This window comes from Aptenodytes forsteri, unplaced genomic scaffold, assembly GCF_000699145.1.
Source record: "Aptenodytes forsteri isolate BGI_AS27 unplaced genomic scaffold, ASM69914v1 Scaffold550, whole genome shotgun sequence".
NCBI lineage: Eukaryota > Metazoa > Chordata > Aves > Sphenisciformes > Spheniscidae > Aptenodytes > Aptenodytes forsteri.
In genome coordinates, this window is record NW_008795689.1 from 14,309 (window position 1) to 35,338 (window position 21,030).

General features: G+C 40.0%; 1 protein-coding gene across 1 annotated transcript in view; it reads right to left on the bottom strand.

Annotated features, from left to right (window-relative positions):
- Positions 1-20,639, bottom strand: part of ZNRF3 (zinc and ring finger 3) — a gene marked incomplete at its 3' end in the record, with an annotated part of 34,029 nt that extends 13,390 nt beyond the window's left edge. Inside the window, 1 exon segment of the mRNA XM_009282822.1 lies at positions 20,514-20,639. Within this exon segment, the coding sequence (XP_009281097.1) occupies positions 20,514-20,639 (126 nt within the window).
- Positions 20,640-21,030: the final 391 nt, after the last annotated feature.

Here is a 21,030-nt window from a genome sequence, read left to right on the forward strand (position 1 = left end):
TCGCCTCTCGGGAGGCACCCCGGAGAGCCGGGCCGCCGCCGCGCCCCCTTCCTCGCCCCCCGAAAACTGTAGGATAACTGAAGCCGAAACGTCTTTGAAAGTACCCTGTCCGCTCCTGGGTAATCGGGACAGCTCAAAATAACACAGCAGTGTAAGTCCCACTTAAAATAATGCCAGTCTTTAACAGGCACGTGACTTCTTCATCTCGGGCTATTCAGCATTTAAAGACTGCCCCTACATCGTTTTTCTACGCAAAGTGGCCAAAACCTAGGTCAAAAATAAAGACATGCGTTGGATGAGGGGGGAGGAAAAAAAAAGTTGTACTGGTACATGCTTTACCTTTACTATACCCACGGCAAAGAAACAGGCATTCCCTCAATTCACTTCCCCTGCAATTGACAGAAAGCAGTAAAGGTGCCAGGCATATCCCTTTCTGAGACTATTTGTCTTCTGCGGTTTAAAATAAATGACTATCACTACATAGCGGTATTCTTCCTTTTTTGTAGAGAGTAATAAAAACCAAACCAAAACAAATCGATAACTGCACTTTTAGTAATTCAAATGATCGCTCTTTGTTCATAGTGACAACAACCTCCCAGTCTTTCTTTGCATTCGGAGTCTGAAAGCCTACACTACTACAGAGCCATGGACTCTGACCTGTTCGCTCTGCACGGACACTGTATGCAAGCGCCAGCATCGTAACTTTTACTTGTTCTGTGAAGTGCTCCCACATCCCGATTGGAGCTCCAGGGAAGTTATACATGTTCTGTGTCGATCAGCAGCTAACTAAACGCCTGACATGCAGAAACATAGGGCCCAGTTGTGCAAAAACACTGATGTAGAGAGTACTCAGCACACCTTGGTCCTAGAAGCAGGACTGGAAATGACAACAATCTTCAGCAAGCCCTGTATTGGCAATTCAAAAATTCTTTTAAGTACCAACATAATAAAACACAAAATATAGGTTCGCTATAAGTAGGTCTTTATAGGATAGAGACAAGTCACCTGGATTCTTATTTGACAAGCACAACCTTAACTCATTGCCTGAAATTATTGTACTTTTTGTGGAAAGGAGATAACGTTTTTATTCAGGGAGCAACTGACTGTTATTGGCATTTCCCCCTTGTGTTATATGTAATGATGGTATAAAAATAATGATGGTTTGCACTTGCAACCTATGCTACTATGTCTAAGTGCTGTGGTTGCGAACTGCCTTACTTAAAAAAAAAAACCTCTCAAACTATTTCTGGTAGAACACAGCTGGTCAGCAAGGGAGACCTAGCAAAAATCTGGGAGTATACAGCTGAAAAAAAAAAGAGAAATCTCCTCAGTTTCTTCTTTCCTTTTTAGGAATGAAGTTCCAAATGTGGAAATTTGTTACAAAACCAAGGAGTCCTCCTGTATGCATCTCGTGGCATGATCATATGTGGTAATCCCTGCAATATGAAGAAGGTTCATGCCGTTCACACGGCAGCCCTCTTTTCCTATATGAGCTCTAACTCCCTCCCTGACTGTGTGCTCCCCAGATGAGGAAACTGTGTAAGACAATCACAGCCTGAATCTCATATTGCTCATTGTATGAATTCAGAGATAGCTCTGATTGTTAAGTTTCTTTTTCCATGTATTAGCCCCACCTTTAGGGCCTGCCAATACTGATTACAGTGCAGTGGGAAGGCCCTCAGAGGTCTGGACACTTACAGAAGGAGGAAAAAATCTCCAGTTCTGGTCTTCAGATCTTCTGAGCAGTGGTAACTTTTGCAAATTCCTTTCACAGACCGGTTTCAGAGTGCCCCAATAAATGCAGCTACCATATTGCCAGAATCACAGGGGCCAAAGAGAAGACAGAGCAACAACAAGTGTTTTCAGTGGATGTAGGTAACAGACTGGCCATGCAGAAGTAGCCTATACTGCACTTAGAGGGGAAGAACAAATCTTCAGAATTGCTGAAAGGGCAAATAAACAGGAAGAGGTCCATTTACAGCATGGTAACATTATGGAGTGGTGATACAGGCAGAGCAAACCACCTGATGAGGAATAATATTTGTATTTAAAATTTATCCTAGCAATCTGGAGTAACAAAAGCAGTAAATGAAGCGCAGAGAATTTCAGTCCGTAACTGCACTGAACATTTTGCAGCACCGTATTGCAACTATCACAGCAGCAAATGCTAGAAGCTGTATTCCAGTATCCATTCTAACCTTTTCTTGTGTACTGATTTTACTTGTATACAGACTCAGACTCCATTTGAACAATGTTTTTGTGCATTGGTTTCAAGTTCTGTGATTTTTTTTTACCCCCTGAAAGTACATGCAAAATCAGCTTAGCTCAGAACTGCATATAAATCCCTATTCTTGTTGGTAACAGAATAAAGAGTAACTACCAGACTTTTTTTTTTTTAATATTAGTGCCATTTAAAATTATTATTTTCAAGTCTTTACAGCAGTTTCTATTGGATTTTTTCTTCTTTGTCTCTGACGTAGTATACAACAGCTTAAAAGCGGTTCAAAGACGTTTCGGTTAATCATAAGCCAGGCATGGAACAATCAAGCAAGTTAGTAGCATTTCCCCCTAGAAAGCAAAAAAAACCCAAGCTTCAAAAATCTACTGTCTTGTGCATTAATGATACTACAAAACTAAACATAATAGCTAGTGTGAATAGGCTGAAAATAAAAAGGACAAGAAAGACAAGTGTCTAGGGGTTCTATTTAAACCTATTAGACCTCATATCGCAGCATGTCCAGAAGAATAAAAATCATTGTCTTGTCAACCTCACAGTCCATGTTCAATCTACAGATTTGATCAAAACAAGTAGACCAGAATAAAACGCAATAAAGCAATGAATGATTCTGACCTAAATGCACCAAGTCCAGGGCTGTATAATGGAACTGAATCTCTTAGGATGAAATAGTACCATCAAAGGATGGACAAAAGGTATCCTTGGTGCAGAGAGAAAGGAATATGTAACCTGAAACATACCCCCAGCTTCCTAGGTACGTGCAAGTTGGGCCTGGGGGGAGTCTAGTAGTGCTTACTGACACCAGTCATGACTAAGGGACTGCAGAGAAAACGCAAAAAGGTCTGTTTCTTTTGAATTGTTTATTTTGCTAACCCTTTACAGTAAACTTTATTATTTAAAATTATCATTTGGATTGTCATCTGTTCAGTAGGGGAGAAGATGACAACAGCAAATGAAGGCAATCAAGCTCATGAATAATGCTGTTAAAATAACCAGCAAACATTTGTACTTGTCTATATCATAAAATGTAGAGAATATGCACCTTGACTGTAACTATTGTTAAGAGTTTCGGCCACTTTAGGAATCTTTTCAAAGGAGACCTTAAGTTTTTCTTTGAAAATGAGCATTGAAAAGCAATCCACCATTTGCTAGACTTCATTCAAACACCTGGTAGACATTTGACTATATCTTCTCTAGTTGAATGTTGGATGTAGGCACCTCTAAAGTAACTAAAATGATCAGGGATACAAAACCCACCTTTCAATTTGACCTTCCTCTATTCCTTAAACATCACCAGCCTAGGACTTTATCAGAAGCCCTCTGCTGAAGAATACATTTGGCTACTTTATACTCAAAGAAAAATGTAAACAGAAGGATACGGTGTGTTTATTACACATTTTAAAAGGACTTTTATTACAAATACGTAATATTGGCTTCATCTATGTGTTTTGATTTGCACAGATTGTCATAGCTCACAGAGACGCTGATAAGTTATTTTAGAGTGTATTTTAGACACCTACTTGTTATGAACTCACTCTGTTGATAACCATTACCAATAAGATGCACCTTAAATACTGACTCAGATTAAAATGTGGAAGAATTTACTAGACCCTGTAATGTAGAGAGGATGAGAAGAAACGCATATGACAGAAGTGTGAGGAAAGTATCTCTTCACAGCTCCAGGCCTGAGGAAATTTTAGTTATTACCTCAAAGAACACCAGAAAGATTTGAAGAGCTCTGCACTCCCTTCCTGTGGGCCAGACTAATACAATAAGGAAGCAACAACTTCCTTGATGAGACAAACTTTCAACCCGAGGGACCAGATGATTATTAAGCAGGTGCATTGCTTCCTCTCATTCATTCAAATCAGGTAGGACAGCAACAATCGAAACAGGAAGAAGGTCAGCCACTTGCTGACATCCAGAAGGACCTTACATGCCTGCAGATACGAACATTGCAAGCATCTCCCCCTCTGCTTTCTAGTATGGCCGCATTCCAATTAATATGTCAGTTATTATGCAACAGCGGAGAAACCAACGTAAGAAGAAAAGCTGCTTAACGAGGTCCCCGTTCAAAAGAAAAATCATACCAACAACATTAGCCTTTATTCATTACATTTACTTCTTTGCCAGAGTTAGAATTCCCTCACAATATACAGCTGTATTTACATATGAGGACATGACACTAACCTAATGGGTTGCAGAGAGTGAATAAATTACAGACGAGAGAAGGACTGAGGCTTAGAACCATCGGTGGGGAAATCACAGTTCATTAATCACTTTTAGCTCTGCCATTTACATCAACATAGTAATGCATTACACATTTATTAAGATCGTAACTCAGTATCTTCTGTTGAAAATTACTATTGGTAGAGCCAGATTACTATTTATAAATACACTTTTTTTTTTTTAAAGTCAACATCCTAGATAAAACTGACCTACTAAAGGGAGAAAAAGATGCTTTAAACGTATTGCCTGCCTGTGTAAACCCACAGATATATCCTACTGTTCTAACACTATGTTCTCACAAATGCTTTTACATTAAGAACTACGTATCTGTCTTCCTGGATTAGCCTCCTGGATTAGTTGGATCGTTCATCCAACTCTAGGAACTCTCTTCTTGGAATTTAGTACACTGTAAATAACAAATATTAATTACAACTATGGTATGTGGTACTTGAGGGAGTTGATTTATTCTCTGGGTTAAGAAAATGATAAAGACGGGGAGGGGGAGATTGGGCAATGGTTTAGGTGGTAACCAGTACAGATGCCAGTAAACTGCTTTTAGCAAACTATCCCAACTCCATTCCATCAGGTGCCAGCACGTACTATTAGCTGGTCCTCCAAAATGAACAAGACAGGAAGCAGAAGAGTAAGGATATAGTAAGCAGAAGACAGTCCTATGGATCCCAAAAGCAAAACACTGCTTTCAGTCAGAACTGAGGGAAACAGCACAGCTCCAACAGGTATAACCGTGGCTTCTTCCTCTTCCCTTTCCTTCTCCTTTTCCTTTTTCCTTTTTTCAATACATCTCACGCTTTTTGGGGCAGAAAATATGATAACTGGGTTGCTCTAACTCTGTGCAGAGATTGTTGAACAGAGTAGTCAAGAAAATTGTTTTATACGTCCTTATTTAGCTGAGAGCTGAGCCAGCCTGACCAAACTTGCATTCCCTCTGTCAGTTTTTGAGGTTTTCCCCCTCAATTTCTCTATGAACTAAAAATCATTGAACTTGAGGCATATTTTCTGTTTAACCTAGCCCATCAGATCCAATATTCCATGTCAGAACTCTCCACATTGTGGAGTTAGTGGTCATTAATCTGCCAAAAGAGTAGGATTATGCAAGCAGCGTGAAGTGGAATCTTTTTTATAGCTAATTCTTTCATCAGCTGTCTTTGGTCCTCTGAAATAAGCGGTCAGCCTCTCACATAGCGTATTGGTAACATGTAAGCAACACTCGGTAGCAAGCAACTTGCATACTCTGTGACTCCAAGGAACATGATTTTCAATGAAAAGGTCCAGTGTCTTGCTTTATTGCTCTGGAAAGGCAGGTCAAGGATTTCAACAATCTTGACTAGTAGGGAATACAGCTGAAGGGATGAGGTTTCCATCTGCAATATTTCACCAAAATAAATGATGAATATAGCAATTCAGTGGTCACGGTCTTCTCTTGAGCAGACTCAAAGTAGCAAAATCTGTTCCAGTAATTTTTAGTGCTCACAAACCAACTGATTTGCACCTGTTTTCTCCATATCAAGATCAAGTGAGACCACAAAGATGTAGACAATATTACCAGAGCTATGATACAGAAAATGCAGTACGAGGTTCTAGACTATCGGCTTTTCTAGTTGCCTTCTGCAGACTTGCCCACATTTGATTTTGTTCTATTAGCAGAGGACAACTTTAGTGCTGAAATAAGCATCAGGAGCCTACATCATCAGGGTTTAACTTCTGCAGAGACTCTTGATTTTAAGGAGTCTTCAGTTAAGTATGGACAAACCCAGGAAGTTCTATAGATGAGAAAGAGACCACCGGTTCTTACATAAAATGCATGATGAATCTGCAGGTCTGGACAAGCAGATGTTGCTACAGCCAGTTTGCCATTTCAGTCAGCTGAACGGTGTTCTGACCCTGATGCTCTCAAAGCCTTCTTCAGAACAGAGGTATACCTTAAAGAACCCTATTAAACTGAGCAGTGGGTATGAACTGCACCCCCATTCTATGGATGGCAGCATTAGATTTTCAATATTACAGAAATGGCATCACATGAAGCTAGGCAATAAAATCCAAACCTGTTTTTTGATATGATTGTGACTTCTGCTTGGGATAAAGGTTCTCTCTTCAAGCCAAGTGTAATCTCCTATCAGGACCAAGACACACATGGATTTCACAAAGTTCTTTCCACCTTGATTCCGTATCACAGCACAACAGGGTTTACAGCACTATACTTACTACTCCAAAAAGGAAAGTACTCTTCACTGGAATTCTTTAGATGCTCCTCCCCATAATTGGGCACAAAAGAGACATCCCATTAAGGAAGAGGAAAAAAAAAAAAACAAAAAACAGCTCAGCAAAATCTGTCAGTAAGGAAGAGGAAGAGGAAAAAAAACCCCAAAAAACAGCTCAGCAAAATCTGTCAGTATGTTTAAGAACACCACTATATTGGCTGCTAAAACGTCAATGACAGTGGATATTGCTATTCAGATGATTTTGAAAATACATCTGGAACACTATCTGTGAAAGCAAGCAAGGATGTGTGTTTCCTATTGACATTTGACTATCCATAATATTCAGTTAGCAGCAGCTACTGTTGGGGAAAAGAAAATATAATGTTATCTCATTAGCAGAATAGAACCCATTTCTAGCGCAGACTCACAACTGTACTTGCAAAAGCATAGAACATCAGCCACAGGCAAAGACACTCCAGCGAAACTCTGCTGCACTCTGCTTACCATTGAGAATCTTGCACAAACCCCACAGCATCATGTCAAATACACATTTTCATTACAATTGTCAAACCGCAAAACCTCTTTTTCTCTCAGAGCTACAGAGACTACAGACAACAACATCTGAACAATACAGGCATCCCCTATCTCTCTCCTACACCGCTATCAGGCCCAGTCAATCACCAAAAATGCCTTGCCCCTTGAACCACCACTGGAGCTAGAAAGCCAGGCCACAGGCCAATTCTGCAGGGCAGGGGAGGAAGGAGAAAAGGACATCATCTACTTTGCAAACAGCAGAAGTTACAAATTAACCAACTGATGCCTCAGTCCTGTTAATGTACAATTCCCCAGTAATTCCAGAAACGAAGTTAAGCCAAGCATAAGCAGGATGCCGTATCAAACCTTTTCTGAGATAACGAAAAAGGAACTTTCAGATTTCTGTCTGAAAGCAAAGGCAGAGTATCACAAGAAGATAGTCAAATCCCCCGCGTATCACACCAGCATAAACCCCCTTCCTGACTGGAATACTCAACTCAACTTCTCTGGCACTTTGGGATATGTTTTATACATGTGCCCTATAGACACTGCATTATATGGCATTACGACAGTTGCTTTATCAATTAGGAAGTATAGAAAGTGCAAAGCAGTATTTTTAAATTTAAAAATACAATCACAATTAAAAAACAATGTACTTCTCTGTAAAAAAAATTAAAAACTTAAAAAACTATGTACTTCTAGTTTAAGAAAAATATCACCTCATGCAGTATGTAATCAAATCAACAACACATACCAAGGTGATCCATACCACTCAGTACCGAGAGGCTCTCAGACAGTTAAAATGAGGAAGAAAAAACCAAGAGTATCTCTCTTTTCTGGGGTTAGGGAGAAACACTGTGATCAGTTCTGAGTCCAGACCAAGTAAAAACAACATGAAAAAGACATTTATTTAATCCTGAACACAGCGAAGCCTGCTGGTTACACATCTCCCGTGACACATTTCAGATTCATGGGACTCCATTCCCCAAAACCTGCCGCCTGCTGTCACAGACCATTCTGCAGGCCAGCAGTCTTGTTGCTATGAGAAGACACAGTCACAGAGAGAAGGGTGGGCACTGGAAGAGAACACAGGAGGGGACTGAGGTCTTGAACGTGATAACATATTCACAGAGAACCTAGCACACCCAGCAAGAAGTGGGTAGATGTATTCATGGCAACTGATGGTGTTACACAGAAATGCTGCTACGTTTTATAACCCTTCAAGCTTTTTCAGGGTTCCTATATACAGTTACCTCCAAAATATAATGGTCACAAGAAATTATGTACTAAAGAATCATAATACTATAAAATATCACTACAGCCAACCCAGATAATTCTTAACTTTATCTTTGCATTGAAGGTGTACTGAAAGTAGATTAACTAGAAACAGCAAACTAGACTTAATTATGTAAACATACATACAAGCATGCTGTGGTGCTGAGAGAAGTCATTAAAAGATTGAGATATGGGAAAGTTTTGGAGGAGTTGTAAATTAAAGGAACTATTAACCTAGACCACTGTAAGAAGCCATCCCTATAGTACCCAAACTGTGTAAACAGTTCCTCCTATCTCAGATACACAGGGCGTGTGCTCTAATAGAAAAATACCTTAAAATTATAAATTGGTATGTATATACATCAAAAGGGAAAACAAAGAATTATAAGAATTACGACTTGCATTTAGAATGGGAGATGGCAAAACTTTCAAAAATTTTAAGTCCTGCAGGAATTCCATCCAATCTCAGTCAATTCAACGGGGAAGTTCAATCCTCCTGAGAAACAAGCTTCACCTTATTGCAGAAAGTTCTTTACAACAGAACAACAGTTTTGGGCCATGGTTCCCAAGTCACAGCTTTAGGTCAATATTTAAATATTTTAGGAAAGAGGAGAAATTTCAAACAGATTCAGCCTGTGTGAAATTATGTAAAGAGTATAGAACAGGTCTGAGGCATTTACAGTAGTCTATCCAAGATATACTGACACATCTAAATTAACCAAAAATTATTCGAAAGGCTGAAGAGCTTTGTGCTTATTAATAACATACTGCTATCCTCTATCTGGAAGGTAAGACAAGATATATGACCACAGCCCACCAAAAGTGCTGAGAAGAAATGAAAGCAAGCATAACTAAACATGAAAAATTAGGAGTGATTCAGGCCAATTTTGGGTATTTACGTATTTTCAAATGTAAAAAACTGATAGGAAAGAAAATTCAGAGCGTCTTCTGCTTAGTATCATCTGTCTTGCTTAGCCTCATCCTCAAGCAGCTGGCCTTCATCCATAGGTTGAAATCTACTGTAAACAAGGACATTTTAGAGATAACACAATCATCATCTGAGGTGATGAAACAGCAGATCCAGGTCTCAATAGTGACAGAAAGTGCAGTGCTCTTTGCAGGGCTATTAAGTGCCTGCATGCAGTCTGTGAGAGTATGTTCAGACAGACATATATACCAAGGTGAGTTGTCAAGCAGCAAATGTATTTTCACTTCTACACATATTGGAGTTAAAATGCTGTAGCACATTCTCCTGGAGGTTCTGTCCTCTCTGTCGGGGATGAGCATCTGCATCCAAGACTACAGAATATGCATGTTATCCCCAGTCAGGGACTTCAACCTTTCTGAATGAACAAAGGCGTGTAACATTCCCTTGGTATCTAGTAGAATACTACTGATTCAGTGAGAACCTCCCTCTCCCTCTCCCGCTCTCTCTCCCTCTCCCTCTCTACTAGAAGAATCAGCTTGGGTAATAAGTTCAGTAGTAGAAAGATGCATGGTGGGCCAGTACTCCAGTTTATCTAGCAACTTTCCATGGGCTGGCTAATACAAGATGACATGGACTTTCTTTCAAACAGTGATCCTTGCTTTTGGATTAGATTAGTTTCAAGGTCCCAAACTGTGGTGGGCCCTTGTTCTTAGTTTGTTGATCTTTTTAAAAAAAAAAAAAAAAACGAACAGAAAAAAAGGGGAAAAAAGACTAAAAAAGGTGGAGGATTTTTGTTACAAAGGGAAACTGGAAACTTCTCTGCACACAAGCAGAGACATGGCTGTATTGCAGAGGCCTCAGGGTAAGGATTAAAGAAAAACAAAATAGAAACCCTTCCATCTCTAATTAGGGTCTTCATTTGCCAAAGAGCCATTCCACAGCGGGAGGAATTACATTCAGGCCGTTGCTTGGATAACGTCTCCCAGCAGGTTGGCTCCTCAGAGCAGGCTACTCCGAGCCAACAATTTCTGGTTACTTGGAGGCAAGCAGCCTGCATATTGTTTTAACTGGCCTGGCTTTTGCAGCCAGTTTTGCTGAAGAACAATCTTCTATTCAGAATGCAGAGATAAAAGCTTCACTTGGTTTGAATTTGTCCCCAGTTTCTTTCTCCCTTTCTTTTTTTAAACATGGGAATTATAGGTTCTGGAGTTTGCATTATTTCTCTTGTAGACATCAATGTTTTTCCCCCTCTAGCCACTTGATTCTTTGCCAGTGAAGGCTGCTGTCTGGAGTCCAGCCATTCATCAGCCCCTACCTCATCATTAACACTGTGGTGCTGGCGGTCACAGCTCATTGCTGGCGACAGGAAATCCTAACTTGCAAGAGGTTAACCACAGCCCATAAACAGCCAGGCTGGCTCATTAGTCCCTTAGAGTCAGCTGAAGGGACCCTCTGGGAGTTTCAACACTGTTCATGGACTCAAGAGTCTATGCATTCTGTGCTCTTTGCAAATGCCTTCCCCCCCACCTCTTAAAAGCTCACTCTTTGGCTCCTCGGGGCTAAGGTCCATCTTTTTTCCTATCCAGAGGTGACCAAGTTCTTTAAGCATTTTGAAAACTCAGATGTCTGTGATGTATTCTCTTGGCTTACCAACTGAACAAAACACCAATGGGCCAACCACTGAGACATTAATGCACTAGAATACATACATGCTTTTGATATTTTTAATGGTTTTGGTGAGAGTTTCATATCCATATTGAGCAATTCTAAGGCAACAGCTATGCAAATGTTGATACCATATACCTAATCTGTCTAGAGAATTCATACCATAAATACGTCCAGCTCTAATCTTCAAGAAATAACCTGCTAGAATTGGTCATGTGCCCAAATGACTTGGTCAGTGCTCCCTACATTGACCAAAAAGTCCACTTCATACTCGTTTTGAGTTCACAGTATGATCACTTGACTCATTTGGAGTTGATTCCTTGAACTTAGTACAAACATTAAATCATCATGGCATCCGAACAGGCACCTCTAGATAATATCCACCTGGCCACCATGAAGACAAAATGTTTAGAGCAGAAAAACAGCTTCTGGCAAATTATCTCAAAGGAGTAAGATATGAAGCACAATTTGTGTTATGTTTTCTCTTTCCTCCCTTTCAATCCCGTGAAAATCATTGCAAAACATTCCCACTTCATGTCTGCAATTTCTTACGATCCACTATTTTCTACCACTGCTGATTGTATCTGCCCATCTTTTACTCTGAATATCGGAGTCCCTCTGATGCAGCTCTGGTTACATTCCCCAGTTCTCCAATTTCTTTCAAAGCCTTCTGTCTCTTAGTGCACCAAAATTAGGCGTGTCACTCATCTGTGAAGTCCTAAATAATTCCATTCCCTGCCTCCCTATCTGCTCTTTATTTTCTTCACTTTCTGATCCGTTTATCTGATTCTGCTTGCCAGCCTTCTTTTGTGCTCATTTCTATACTCCAACATAGCTGCACTTACTTGCCCACTCACTTTTCTGCTTCAAACTCTATTTCTGTAGTTCTTCCAACGTCTGCCATTGTGCATTTCTCCTATTAGAGAAATAGGTAGATTCTGCATGTAAAATAAAAATCTCTCTCAATGTTTGAGAGGCTCACAAGGGACATAGAATCATGAGGGTCCAAAAACTTAAGACATAAATCATTTACATATGCAGCATATGTATATATTTACATATTATTATTATTATTATTTGTCTGTGGGGCATATCTTAAAAAATTGTTCCTTAGTCTTTACTCAGCCTGGACTTCCACTAATTTCACTGGGAGTTCTGACCGAGCAAAGACTCCAGTAACACATGTTGTGCAACAACAGCTGCTTCTTCAGCTTAAGGGAGAAGCAGCTGTGTTCCACAGTTGGTTGGAAAGGAGTGAAGATGGTGGTGGGGACTGCTAAGGACTCAACTCTAAAAGTGGACATTTATTTAAAGTAATCAGTCCAACAATAGCAAATCTAAGGAGTGCCCAGAGAGAGAAACATAAGAGACAGCCTTTCTTCATGAATAGCTGTTGCTTTTCATAACTGTGCAGTGAACACAAAAAGGAAGTTAGTAAAATAATACAATAACAGATTGCTGGCACTAGTTGCCAATGGAAAGGGCCCACCACCACCCATGAATTAAAACCTGATAGATCTACTTCTTCTGAACTGCATAACCTGATTCAGCCCTCGTTTGTCCATTCCTTCGAGCACTCCCCTCTTTGGCTTTGATCCAGCTCTGTTCTTTCCTTTTACATCTTTCACCATATGATCCGTACACAACACAAACCTTTCCTCTATCTCCAGAATTTAATTGGCTTGCTTGTCAGTTCTCTTACCTGTGCTCAACCTTTCCCTTCTCTCCTCAAAGGAACTGCTGAAATTAAGGTGGAAAGTAGTCATGGAATGAGAGGATTTAAAGAGGAAAGACGGGAGAAGGGTACCTATGAACGCAAGACTTCAACTATAGTGACGAGACATGCCGCATCCCCATGTTCTGCAGCCAAACACTCTAACATGCAACATTTCTTCCTTTTTGTTTCCCATTCAAATCCCTTTTTTAATCTGTTAAAATAGCCTTGTTGTTAGAGTATGGTCTGTGGGGGATGGAAGAAGAGGCAAGGAGATGGGAAGCAGAAATACACTGAGCTTGTGGCAAAAGCATTTTGCCTTATGTGATTTATTATTTTTGTTCAAAAATACACGTGTGTAAAATGCACAGACATCAGGAAGATTACGAGGACTGACTATTTCTGTCATTATGAAAATCCAGCTTCTTCCTGAAAAACCATATATTATCCCCTCTTCTCACCTCATCTATGCAATTTTGTTAGAACTCCAGAAATCATTATGTCTATATGCTGTAGAGGTCTGATCACACTGCTAGCACTGGGGAACTAACAAACGAGAATGTCAAAAGATGAATTACACCAAATATATTTGAATAAGTAACAGTATCACTTAAAATATCATTTTTTAAAGATGTTTTGTGGTTGTTTAAAATGGATGTTAACATTTCAGGTGTCCTGGACATTATAAATTATAGTGAAGTGGGGAATAACAAGAAACAATCAGTACGTTATTACAGCACTTATGTTCTTCTTTGGTGCTTCAGGAAAATGGCAGTTCTCTCTCTTGGTTTCTCAATATATTCTTTAGAACAAATACAGTAAGAAAAATACATGCATGGCAGGGACAATTATATATACTACTTCTTTTCACAGTTAACTCTAATTTTAGGCAGTGCTAAGACAACAGACCATGGAAATGAAAAATTTAAATGCAAAGTTAATGGAGACTCTTAAAGAACATGACTGATTCAGAAGCTCAGAGTCTTTAACACTAGCCAGGATGCTATTTTTCCCCCTCAAAACACATACTCTTTTTTCATTACAAAACAATGGGATTGATAAACAACATGGTTTGTGTTTTGATCAGAGTTTTGGCATGTTTGGCACGTGCAATGTAGATCTATCAACTAGTCCACAGCCAAAGCAGTCTAGTCTCATTCAAGAAACTTCTCTTCTGCTTCGTAACAACTTCCGTCTTAACACAGCATGTCTGAGAGTTCAAAACAACCAATATTAAGTTTCTACTGCTGAATAACTTTTCTCAGTCTGTAGTGTGACGTGCATTTAGCCCAGCACTGCCATCAGAAAGAGCTGTCCCTTTACTGTCCTCCTCTTACTTGTTCCTACCTCCACCGGACACTACACTGCCAACACAAACCTTCATGTATCCACACAGTGAAACAAACAAACCAACCAACCAGCTTAAAAGTCACCCATACTATTACTTTTCAGCCAGACCAATTAAATTTTGCTGTAAATTTTGAGACTACTGCCTCAAAATGAATTCCAAATGCTTTTTAGATGCTGTTTACAGCATCTAAAGAAGAAACATGGGCTGACAAACAGAATGCAGCAAAGGTCCCCAAATTGTGGAATAGATACCACAAGTGGAACATCAACTACTTCAGTGGATGTAAGAAGCTCTCCTATAGTGACAGTATCTTCTGCATGTGGCACAGGACCCATCATAGGGTGGGTTGCTGCAGCTGTCACTACCAGTTGAAAGTATCTGAACAAGCAAAGTTTTGGAAACATTGATCAATGGTTTTAGACATGTCTCTCATTAATTTTAGATCTTAATCTACTGCATAGCTCAGTCCTAATTTCTGAAAAAGTTTAGCATGGAAGAGCATTTGCCTAAATTCCATACGCATTTCTACAACTGAACTGAATCAACTTCTACAGGAATTATCCAAACTGTATCTAAAACTATTAATGTTATACAGAAACAAAAGGTATGCTTATATAGTCACTGCAATTCTAATTTGTACATATAACTATGCTTAATTTAGGCTATTAATATAAAGGTGTAAGTTGATTTTGTTTAATTTGCCTTTCTTTTTTTATTACTTTCAGTAACTCCAAAAGAAAAGGATTAAAATTGACTCCCCACAGGCCATCTTGTTCCTAAAGTCTTAGAACGGATCACTCTTTATTCAGGAACTAAACTACCAACATAGCCTTATGATTTGTCATTTGACTACCTTGTAAGAATCTTTACTTTTAAACTAAATTGTTAGACAAAAGGTTAGGAATCCCAGTTAGACTATTTAATGGAGACTCAAGTTATGATGATTTTGGCCCCAACCTAAGTAGTATAATCACAATGATGACATGGCAAAACAAGAGATTCTTCTGGTTAGTATTTGTGTAAATGTTTTTGTAAATAAACTCTTAAAAGAGAGAAAAGAAGTGAATGGATACTGAAAGAACTGTTAGGAATTTCCTCATATTACAGATTCCTTTGATCTGAAGAAAACAGGAAGCTGTAGTAGCAGAGACATCCCCTTTGTTATGTTCTACTCAGATGCACATCCTCAAATACACACATCCTATTAATACAGAAGAGTCCCTTCAGCTGTCCCTGGAAGAGAAACAAGAACAAAATCCTTCCCCGTGGACTTTCAAGCCTGCAGAAAGGGAAGAAGTGCTACTTTTAAGCAAATCTTCAGCATTTTCTCACTATCTATCCTGTACTGAAAAAAAACCCCAATGGCATTGCTGGGTTGTATTTCACTGTCTTGACAGATGTCATTTGCTTCAAAAATGACTGGCGCAGGGGAAGAACAGGGGGCTGCATATTGGAATGTGCAGGACACGTGCAGGTACTGCCATCACAATACAGTGGATGCAGGCATGCAACAGGTGTTGCAGGCAGCACTGCTCTTCCCTTCCTCCAGAGCAAAGTTACGCTGCTGGAGCACGTGCGCTGGCAGGCGAAGGAGTCTCATTGTGCTGTACGCAGAGAAGGCAGGAATTCCAGGAGGGGAAAGGTTCCCTTTGAAGCACATGGCACGAAGAGCTTCCCAGTGACCATGGCAACAGCTCAGTGGGTTCCCAGCCTGAGAACCAAGTTACTACAGCCATGCCTCAAAAACAAAAAAAGTCTGAAAGAAGGAAAGAGAGAGGGGGAGGTGGGGTCGGGGGTGTGGGGGAGAGAAGTTGGAGCAGAATTAGCCTGGCAGAAACTGAGCGGCTCCCTGGTAGGCAAATCCAGCCAATAATGCTGGTCGGGTTCACGGGGTTTCCTTTTCATTTCCAAAGCTTTCTTCTTCCTCTGTCATTCCCCTTCTAGCCCTATTCAGGAGCTCATGAGATCAGTAAAACCCAGGCCTTTGCTTTGCCTGCATGCAGCATTGCCTCAAACAGGGCTGCACTGTGATCAAAGGCAATGTTAAATCACAGCTGCCACACAGACCCCTTTCCCAATCAGGGTCCAGTTTTCACGGGCACTCTAACAGGAGATACATTTTTTTAAACTCTTTCATTTCCATTACACCATATAAATCTGACTAAGAAGGATGAGCAATTAAAAAATCTATATGGAAATGGACACATTAAGTTCTGTACAGCTACCAATCCCATTTAGCACATGGATAAACAAGTGGAGTGAAGCTTCTGAAAACACAGAGCAGGGTTTTACTAAAAACAAAACAAAAAAACCCAAACCAAACCAAAACAAAAACCCCAAACCCCAAAACACCCCAAATCAAAAAAGACCACAACAACTAAAAACAACAATAAGAATAAAACCATACATCTTTGTACCAGATTTGTGTGTCATGGAATTTAGCTCTACGAACAGCTTTTAAGTAGTCTCTACATTCTACTTCGCAATATTCCGAGCTTTCCACAATATCATCTCTATTTTCTTTCTTTTCCTTTACTATTAAACTAAACAAAACCTCATAATTTATTCCTTCTTATATGCATGCATTCCACCATACAGACACAAGCAATAACCTTTCTGCTTCTACTACTATTATTACTCAACACAAATGTTCACCAGTTCTAGTGAAACGAGTTTAAATTGGCTCCCTTAAAAGAGGACTTACAAATCCTTTTGTGGTTTGAGTTAGTCTGAGCTTTTAAACACATTCGTTTATGATAGGCTGAAGCTGACAAGGTTATCCATTCCTTATGTACATAAGAAAGATGGACAAAGTAATTGTCAGCTGAGCCAGGATAACTCTCCATGTGCATCCTCTTAGTTCATAGCATAGACGAGGATATCCAAACTAGCTTTCTCAGTGAAAAGTGTCCAAATGAAACAGAATTGCCCACACGTGCCATAGGCTGGAAAGGGAAGTGCATACACAGACAACTGCCCTGGCAGAGGCTTTTTATTTCCCCCTAAATTGTTGAGGCAGACTTTCAATTATGCCCATGACAGTTTTGAAAGAAAGCAAGTCCTTAACTTCTCTCACTTTCCTGGCACCAACTTTATTCCTACTATCAAATCAATAGGTCAAATTGATCCAACCACATCACTTTCCCAACATACAAGATTTGGCTTTCATTTCACAGAATGGCTTCTAATGGAATTAAAATCTCAGAATAGATACTAGAAGATCCCAATGGCAATTCCAGCATTAGGGAATAAACGGGAACTGAAAAGGGAAGATGTATCTGCTTCCAGCAGGAGGTATAATTGATCACACAGTCAGACTTCACTAGACAAAGCAGAACTCCTGTGGTCTAGAAGTGCAAATGCCCTATATACTCAATTTTATGCACTCTACTACATCTTTTAAGGAGGTAAGAATATTCGCATTCAGTGAAGTCTTACTGTTACCCACCTGAGTCATTCATGCAGATGTGTGTGTAACAAGGGGTTGCTTCACCATTTATCTCACTTGCATAATATCTGGATATCAGCAACACCAGTAAAGCTGACATGCAACATTTCATATGTCCAAGAGGCCAGTATGTTTCTGAAGTGTTGCACCAGCCCTGCATCTTGTAACATCCACATTATCTCTGCAATAGATGTTGCAGTTGGGCAGGCCTACTTTACAGAATTTTGGAAAAGCAAGAGCTTACCACAACTCTACGGAAAGGCAAACACGCTATTTGATCAAATAGTGCAGGACAAGCCACCTTGGGGGCAGGATAAATCAAACTAAATGAGGAACAAACAGTAGGCTTGCACTCCTTGATTTCTTCCTCCTTTTCTAAATGGAAGAAGTTCCATTTCCCGTCCCTGTTCAAGGCCACCCCTCCCCCATTTTATTTTCTTTTCCTTTTTCTTTTCCTTTCCTTTTTCCTTTCCTTTCTCTTTTCCTTTCCCCTTTCCTTGCCTTGCCTTTTCTTTTTCCTTTTCATTCCATTTTTCCTCTCCTCTGCCCTCCCCTCCCTCCCTCCCTCGTCCTCTCCCCTCCCCTCCCTCCTCCTCTCCCCTCCCTTGTCCTCTCCTCTCCTCTCCTCTCCCTCCCTTTCCCTTTCTCTTTCCCTTTCATGTTTTATTTTAAGTCAAACAGCTGCCAAATCCTAAAACCAACCAGAAGACGACACATATACACATGCAGCAGGTTTGATACTTACCCAGGCAAAACAGTTTACAGGCCAAACTGAACACTCGTGTAGCCATTTGCACCAAATTGCATGGAAACTGAACTTTTCAGAGACCCAGACAATCGCAATGCAATTTGTTCGCACTGGTAAGATAACCAGGCTGACTTAATTGACAGACCTGCAAGAAACTCATGGCTGATGCTCCTGCTGCTATCTGCACTCAGCAATATTTCAAGAATTCTGAGAAGTCCTTCTAAATCAGGACATAACTTGAGCATAGGGAGGACTGAGCAGAATGGTTGCAGAGAAAAGATGGAGAGGAGAAACTACAACAGCAAGCATGAAACAGGGAAGAAATATTTCAGGAAGAGAAGGATAAATGGCGACATGAAAACACAGAACGAGGAGCTGCGTTACATTTACTGAGAAGCAAGTATTGCCTAGAACCGTGGCCAGTCTTTTTTCACCGGTTAAAATTACTGCACATAAACTGACACACAGGAAACACTGTGCCCAAACTCTCTGGGCATACCCTATGCAGGATGCAGGAGTCACAGCACCGTCATTATGCATCAGAGTAGATGCTACAGAGCTCCTGAAGCAAAGCCAGGGTCTGCTGTTCAGCAGGCCAAGCTTCAGGAAGCTAGGATCAGCAGAGACTGAAGTGTACTCATTCTAGAGATCGATGAGGCTTCAGGGACATGGGGAGTATAGAGGACATGGCGGCATTTGGGTACACAGCAGTGGGTCAGGCAAGCAATGTCACTATGTCAGAAAATATTTATAACATTGTTTGTGCAGGGTATCTATGGTTTCCACTTTCTTCATCCATTTCACACACCTACTTCCTCACATGCTTTTCAAGAGCCTGACAGATGGGACTGAACAGATTCCTTCCTTAAATGGCGTTCCCCAAGACTCAACTTACTCCTGGAGTTTACTTATGGATTACTATGCATCTTTCAGTACCCAATCTTCTCTAATTCCCATCCTCATGAGACCTTATCCTCCTAAGAGCAAAGAAGCATCAGCTGGAATTTCTGTGAAACAAAAACAGTACTCCAAGTTAGAAAAAAAAAAAGTATTATGCTGAAATTCAATAGAAAGGGCAGCCACTTCTTAGAGAGATGTTTCTCACCCATGTACCACAAGCTAAACCTGCAGCAAATTTTAGACAAGCAGACCATTTCCCATTTCCTTTGAAATATGGGGTTTTTAGAAGTTTTGTTTATAAATATACAGAGACAAGTTTTACCTACAAAATGTCAAACTAGGATTTTATTTTATGCCCGATATACTACATTTTCCCTGCTCACCTGAAGTCACCAACACTATCCTACCAAAGTCTCAGACACTTGAGCCAGCTGGATTTTAGGATGAACCCCTCAGATTTTATGCATTTTCAACTACTCAGTTACTGGTAGAACTTGTGGCCTATGCTCTTTCACACACTTCCAACTACTCTAGACTTCAAATGTCAACATATAATAACCTCAATCCTCAAAAATTCTAAGCTGAGAACAAAAAAAAGGCTTTCCTTTTTAACATATCTGGCAGCAGTAATGATATCTTACTGACTTCACCCCACAAAACAAAGGGAAATGTTTTGCAAGGAATTTAGATTCCAGAGGCTGTATTCCACAGGGAAATTCCAGCAAGATGAAAATTTTTATTTCTTTGACCAGTACAGTAAAATTCACTTGTTACTAGAGATATCTATCCTGCAATTAAAGCAAAGAAATCTCTTCCAGGGTTGAAGACTCCTCTTCCCCCAAAAAAGGAAATTAATGTATGTCTTCTGAGGAAATTGTACCTAAGGAAAACCAGTAAAATGCTTTCATTTTGACTACTTTTGATAAGAAGCTTCCTTTGATCAAGTTAGCATCACACTTGCAGTTCACCCTATTTCTACTCCAATACTGATTCTGCTAAACAGCCATTTTTGCAGAAGTCTTTGTTAGGTTCCTACAGAGCTCAAAAAGGGAATGTGTGCACTCAGCTCCCCATCACCATCTCTACCAACTGAATTACGACATTATCTTTCCCTGAAGCATCTCGTATGAAAACAGGCAAAACAGAGTATTTCGTGGAGTAAAGGGAGTTTTCTCTTGTTTTATTTCTTGCTGATTTTTCTCAGAAAGGAACTAACCCTTCCAAGAAACAGTTACATGCAGCATTTACCCCAAACTACCCCCTTACCTTTCCTAAGACAGTGAGGCATGGCTTAGGCTCCAACTCTGGCTGTTCCAGTTTCACCACTCCTACCCAGCCATATTCATACAGGTCTTCCTCATCATTGCTATTACACAGTCCGAGTGGATGCATCTGAAATAGAATCAGAAACAAACCTTGAGCCAATCAGTAGAATTCAAAAAACATACAGATTGCTTTTGAATACCTTAGTTTGTAACAAATACACTTTTATTTATTAAGGTACACCAGAAAAACTGAAACATAAGGCTGCATATATGAAGAATTCAGTACATTTCTGAAGCATGCTGTGAGTACAAAACCTTGGAACGTTATGTGAGCTCACTGTCATCTTGCTTATGAAAAATCATTTAAGGCTCACAATTAAATGTGATTATAAGTCCTTTTCTCAGACATAAAATAATTAAATACAAAGCTCCATTTTGTATCACAAACCACCTTTCCTTGCAAACTGACAGAAATAATTTTGCGGAGCGACTCATAAAAGCTTTACATGTCATAAGAT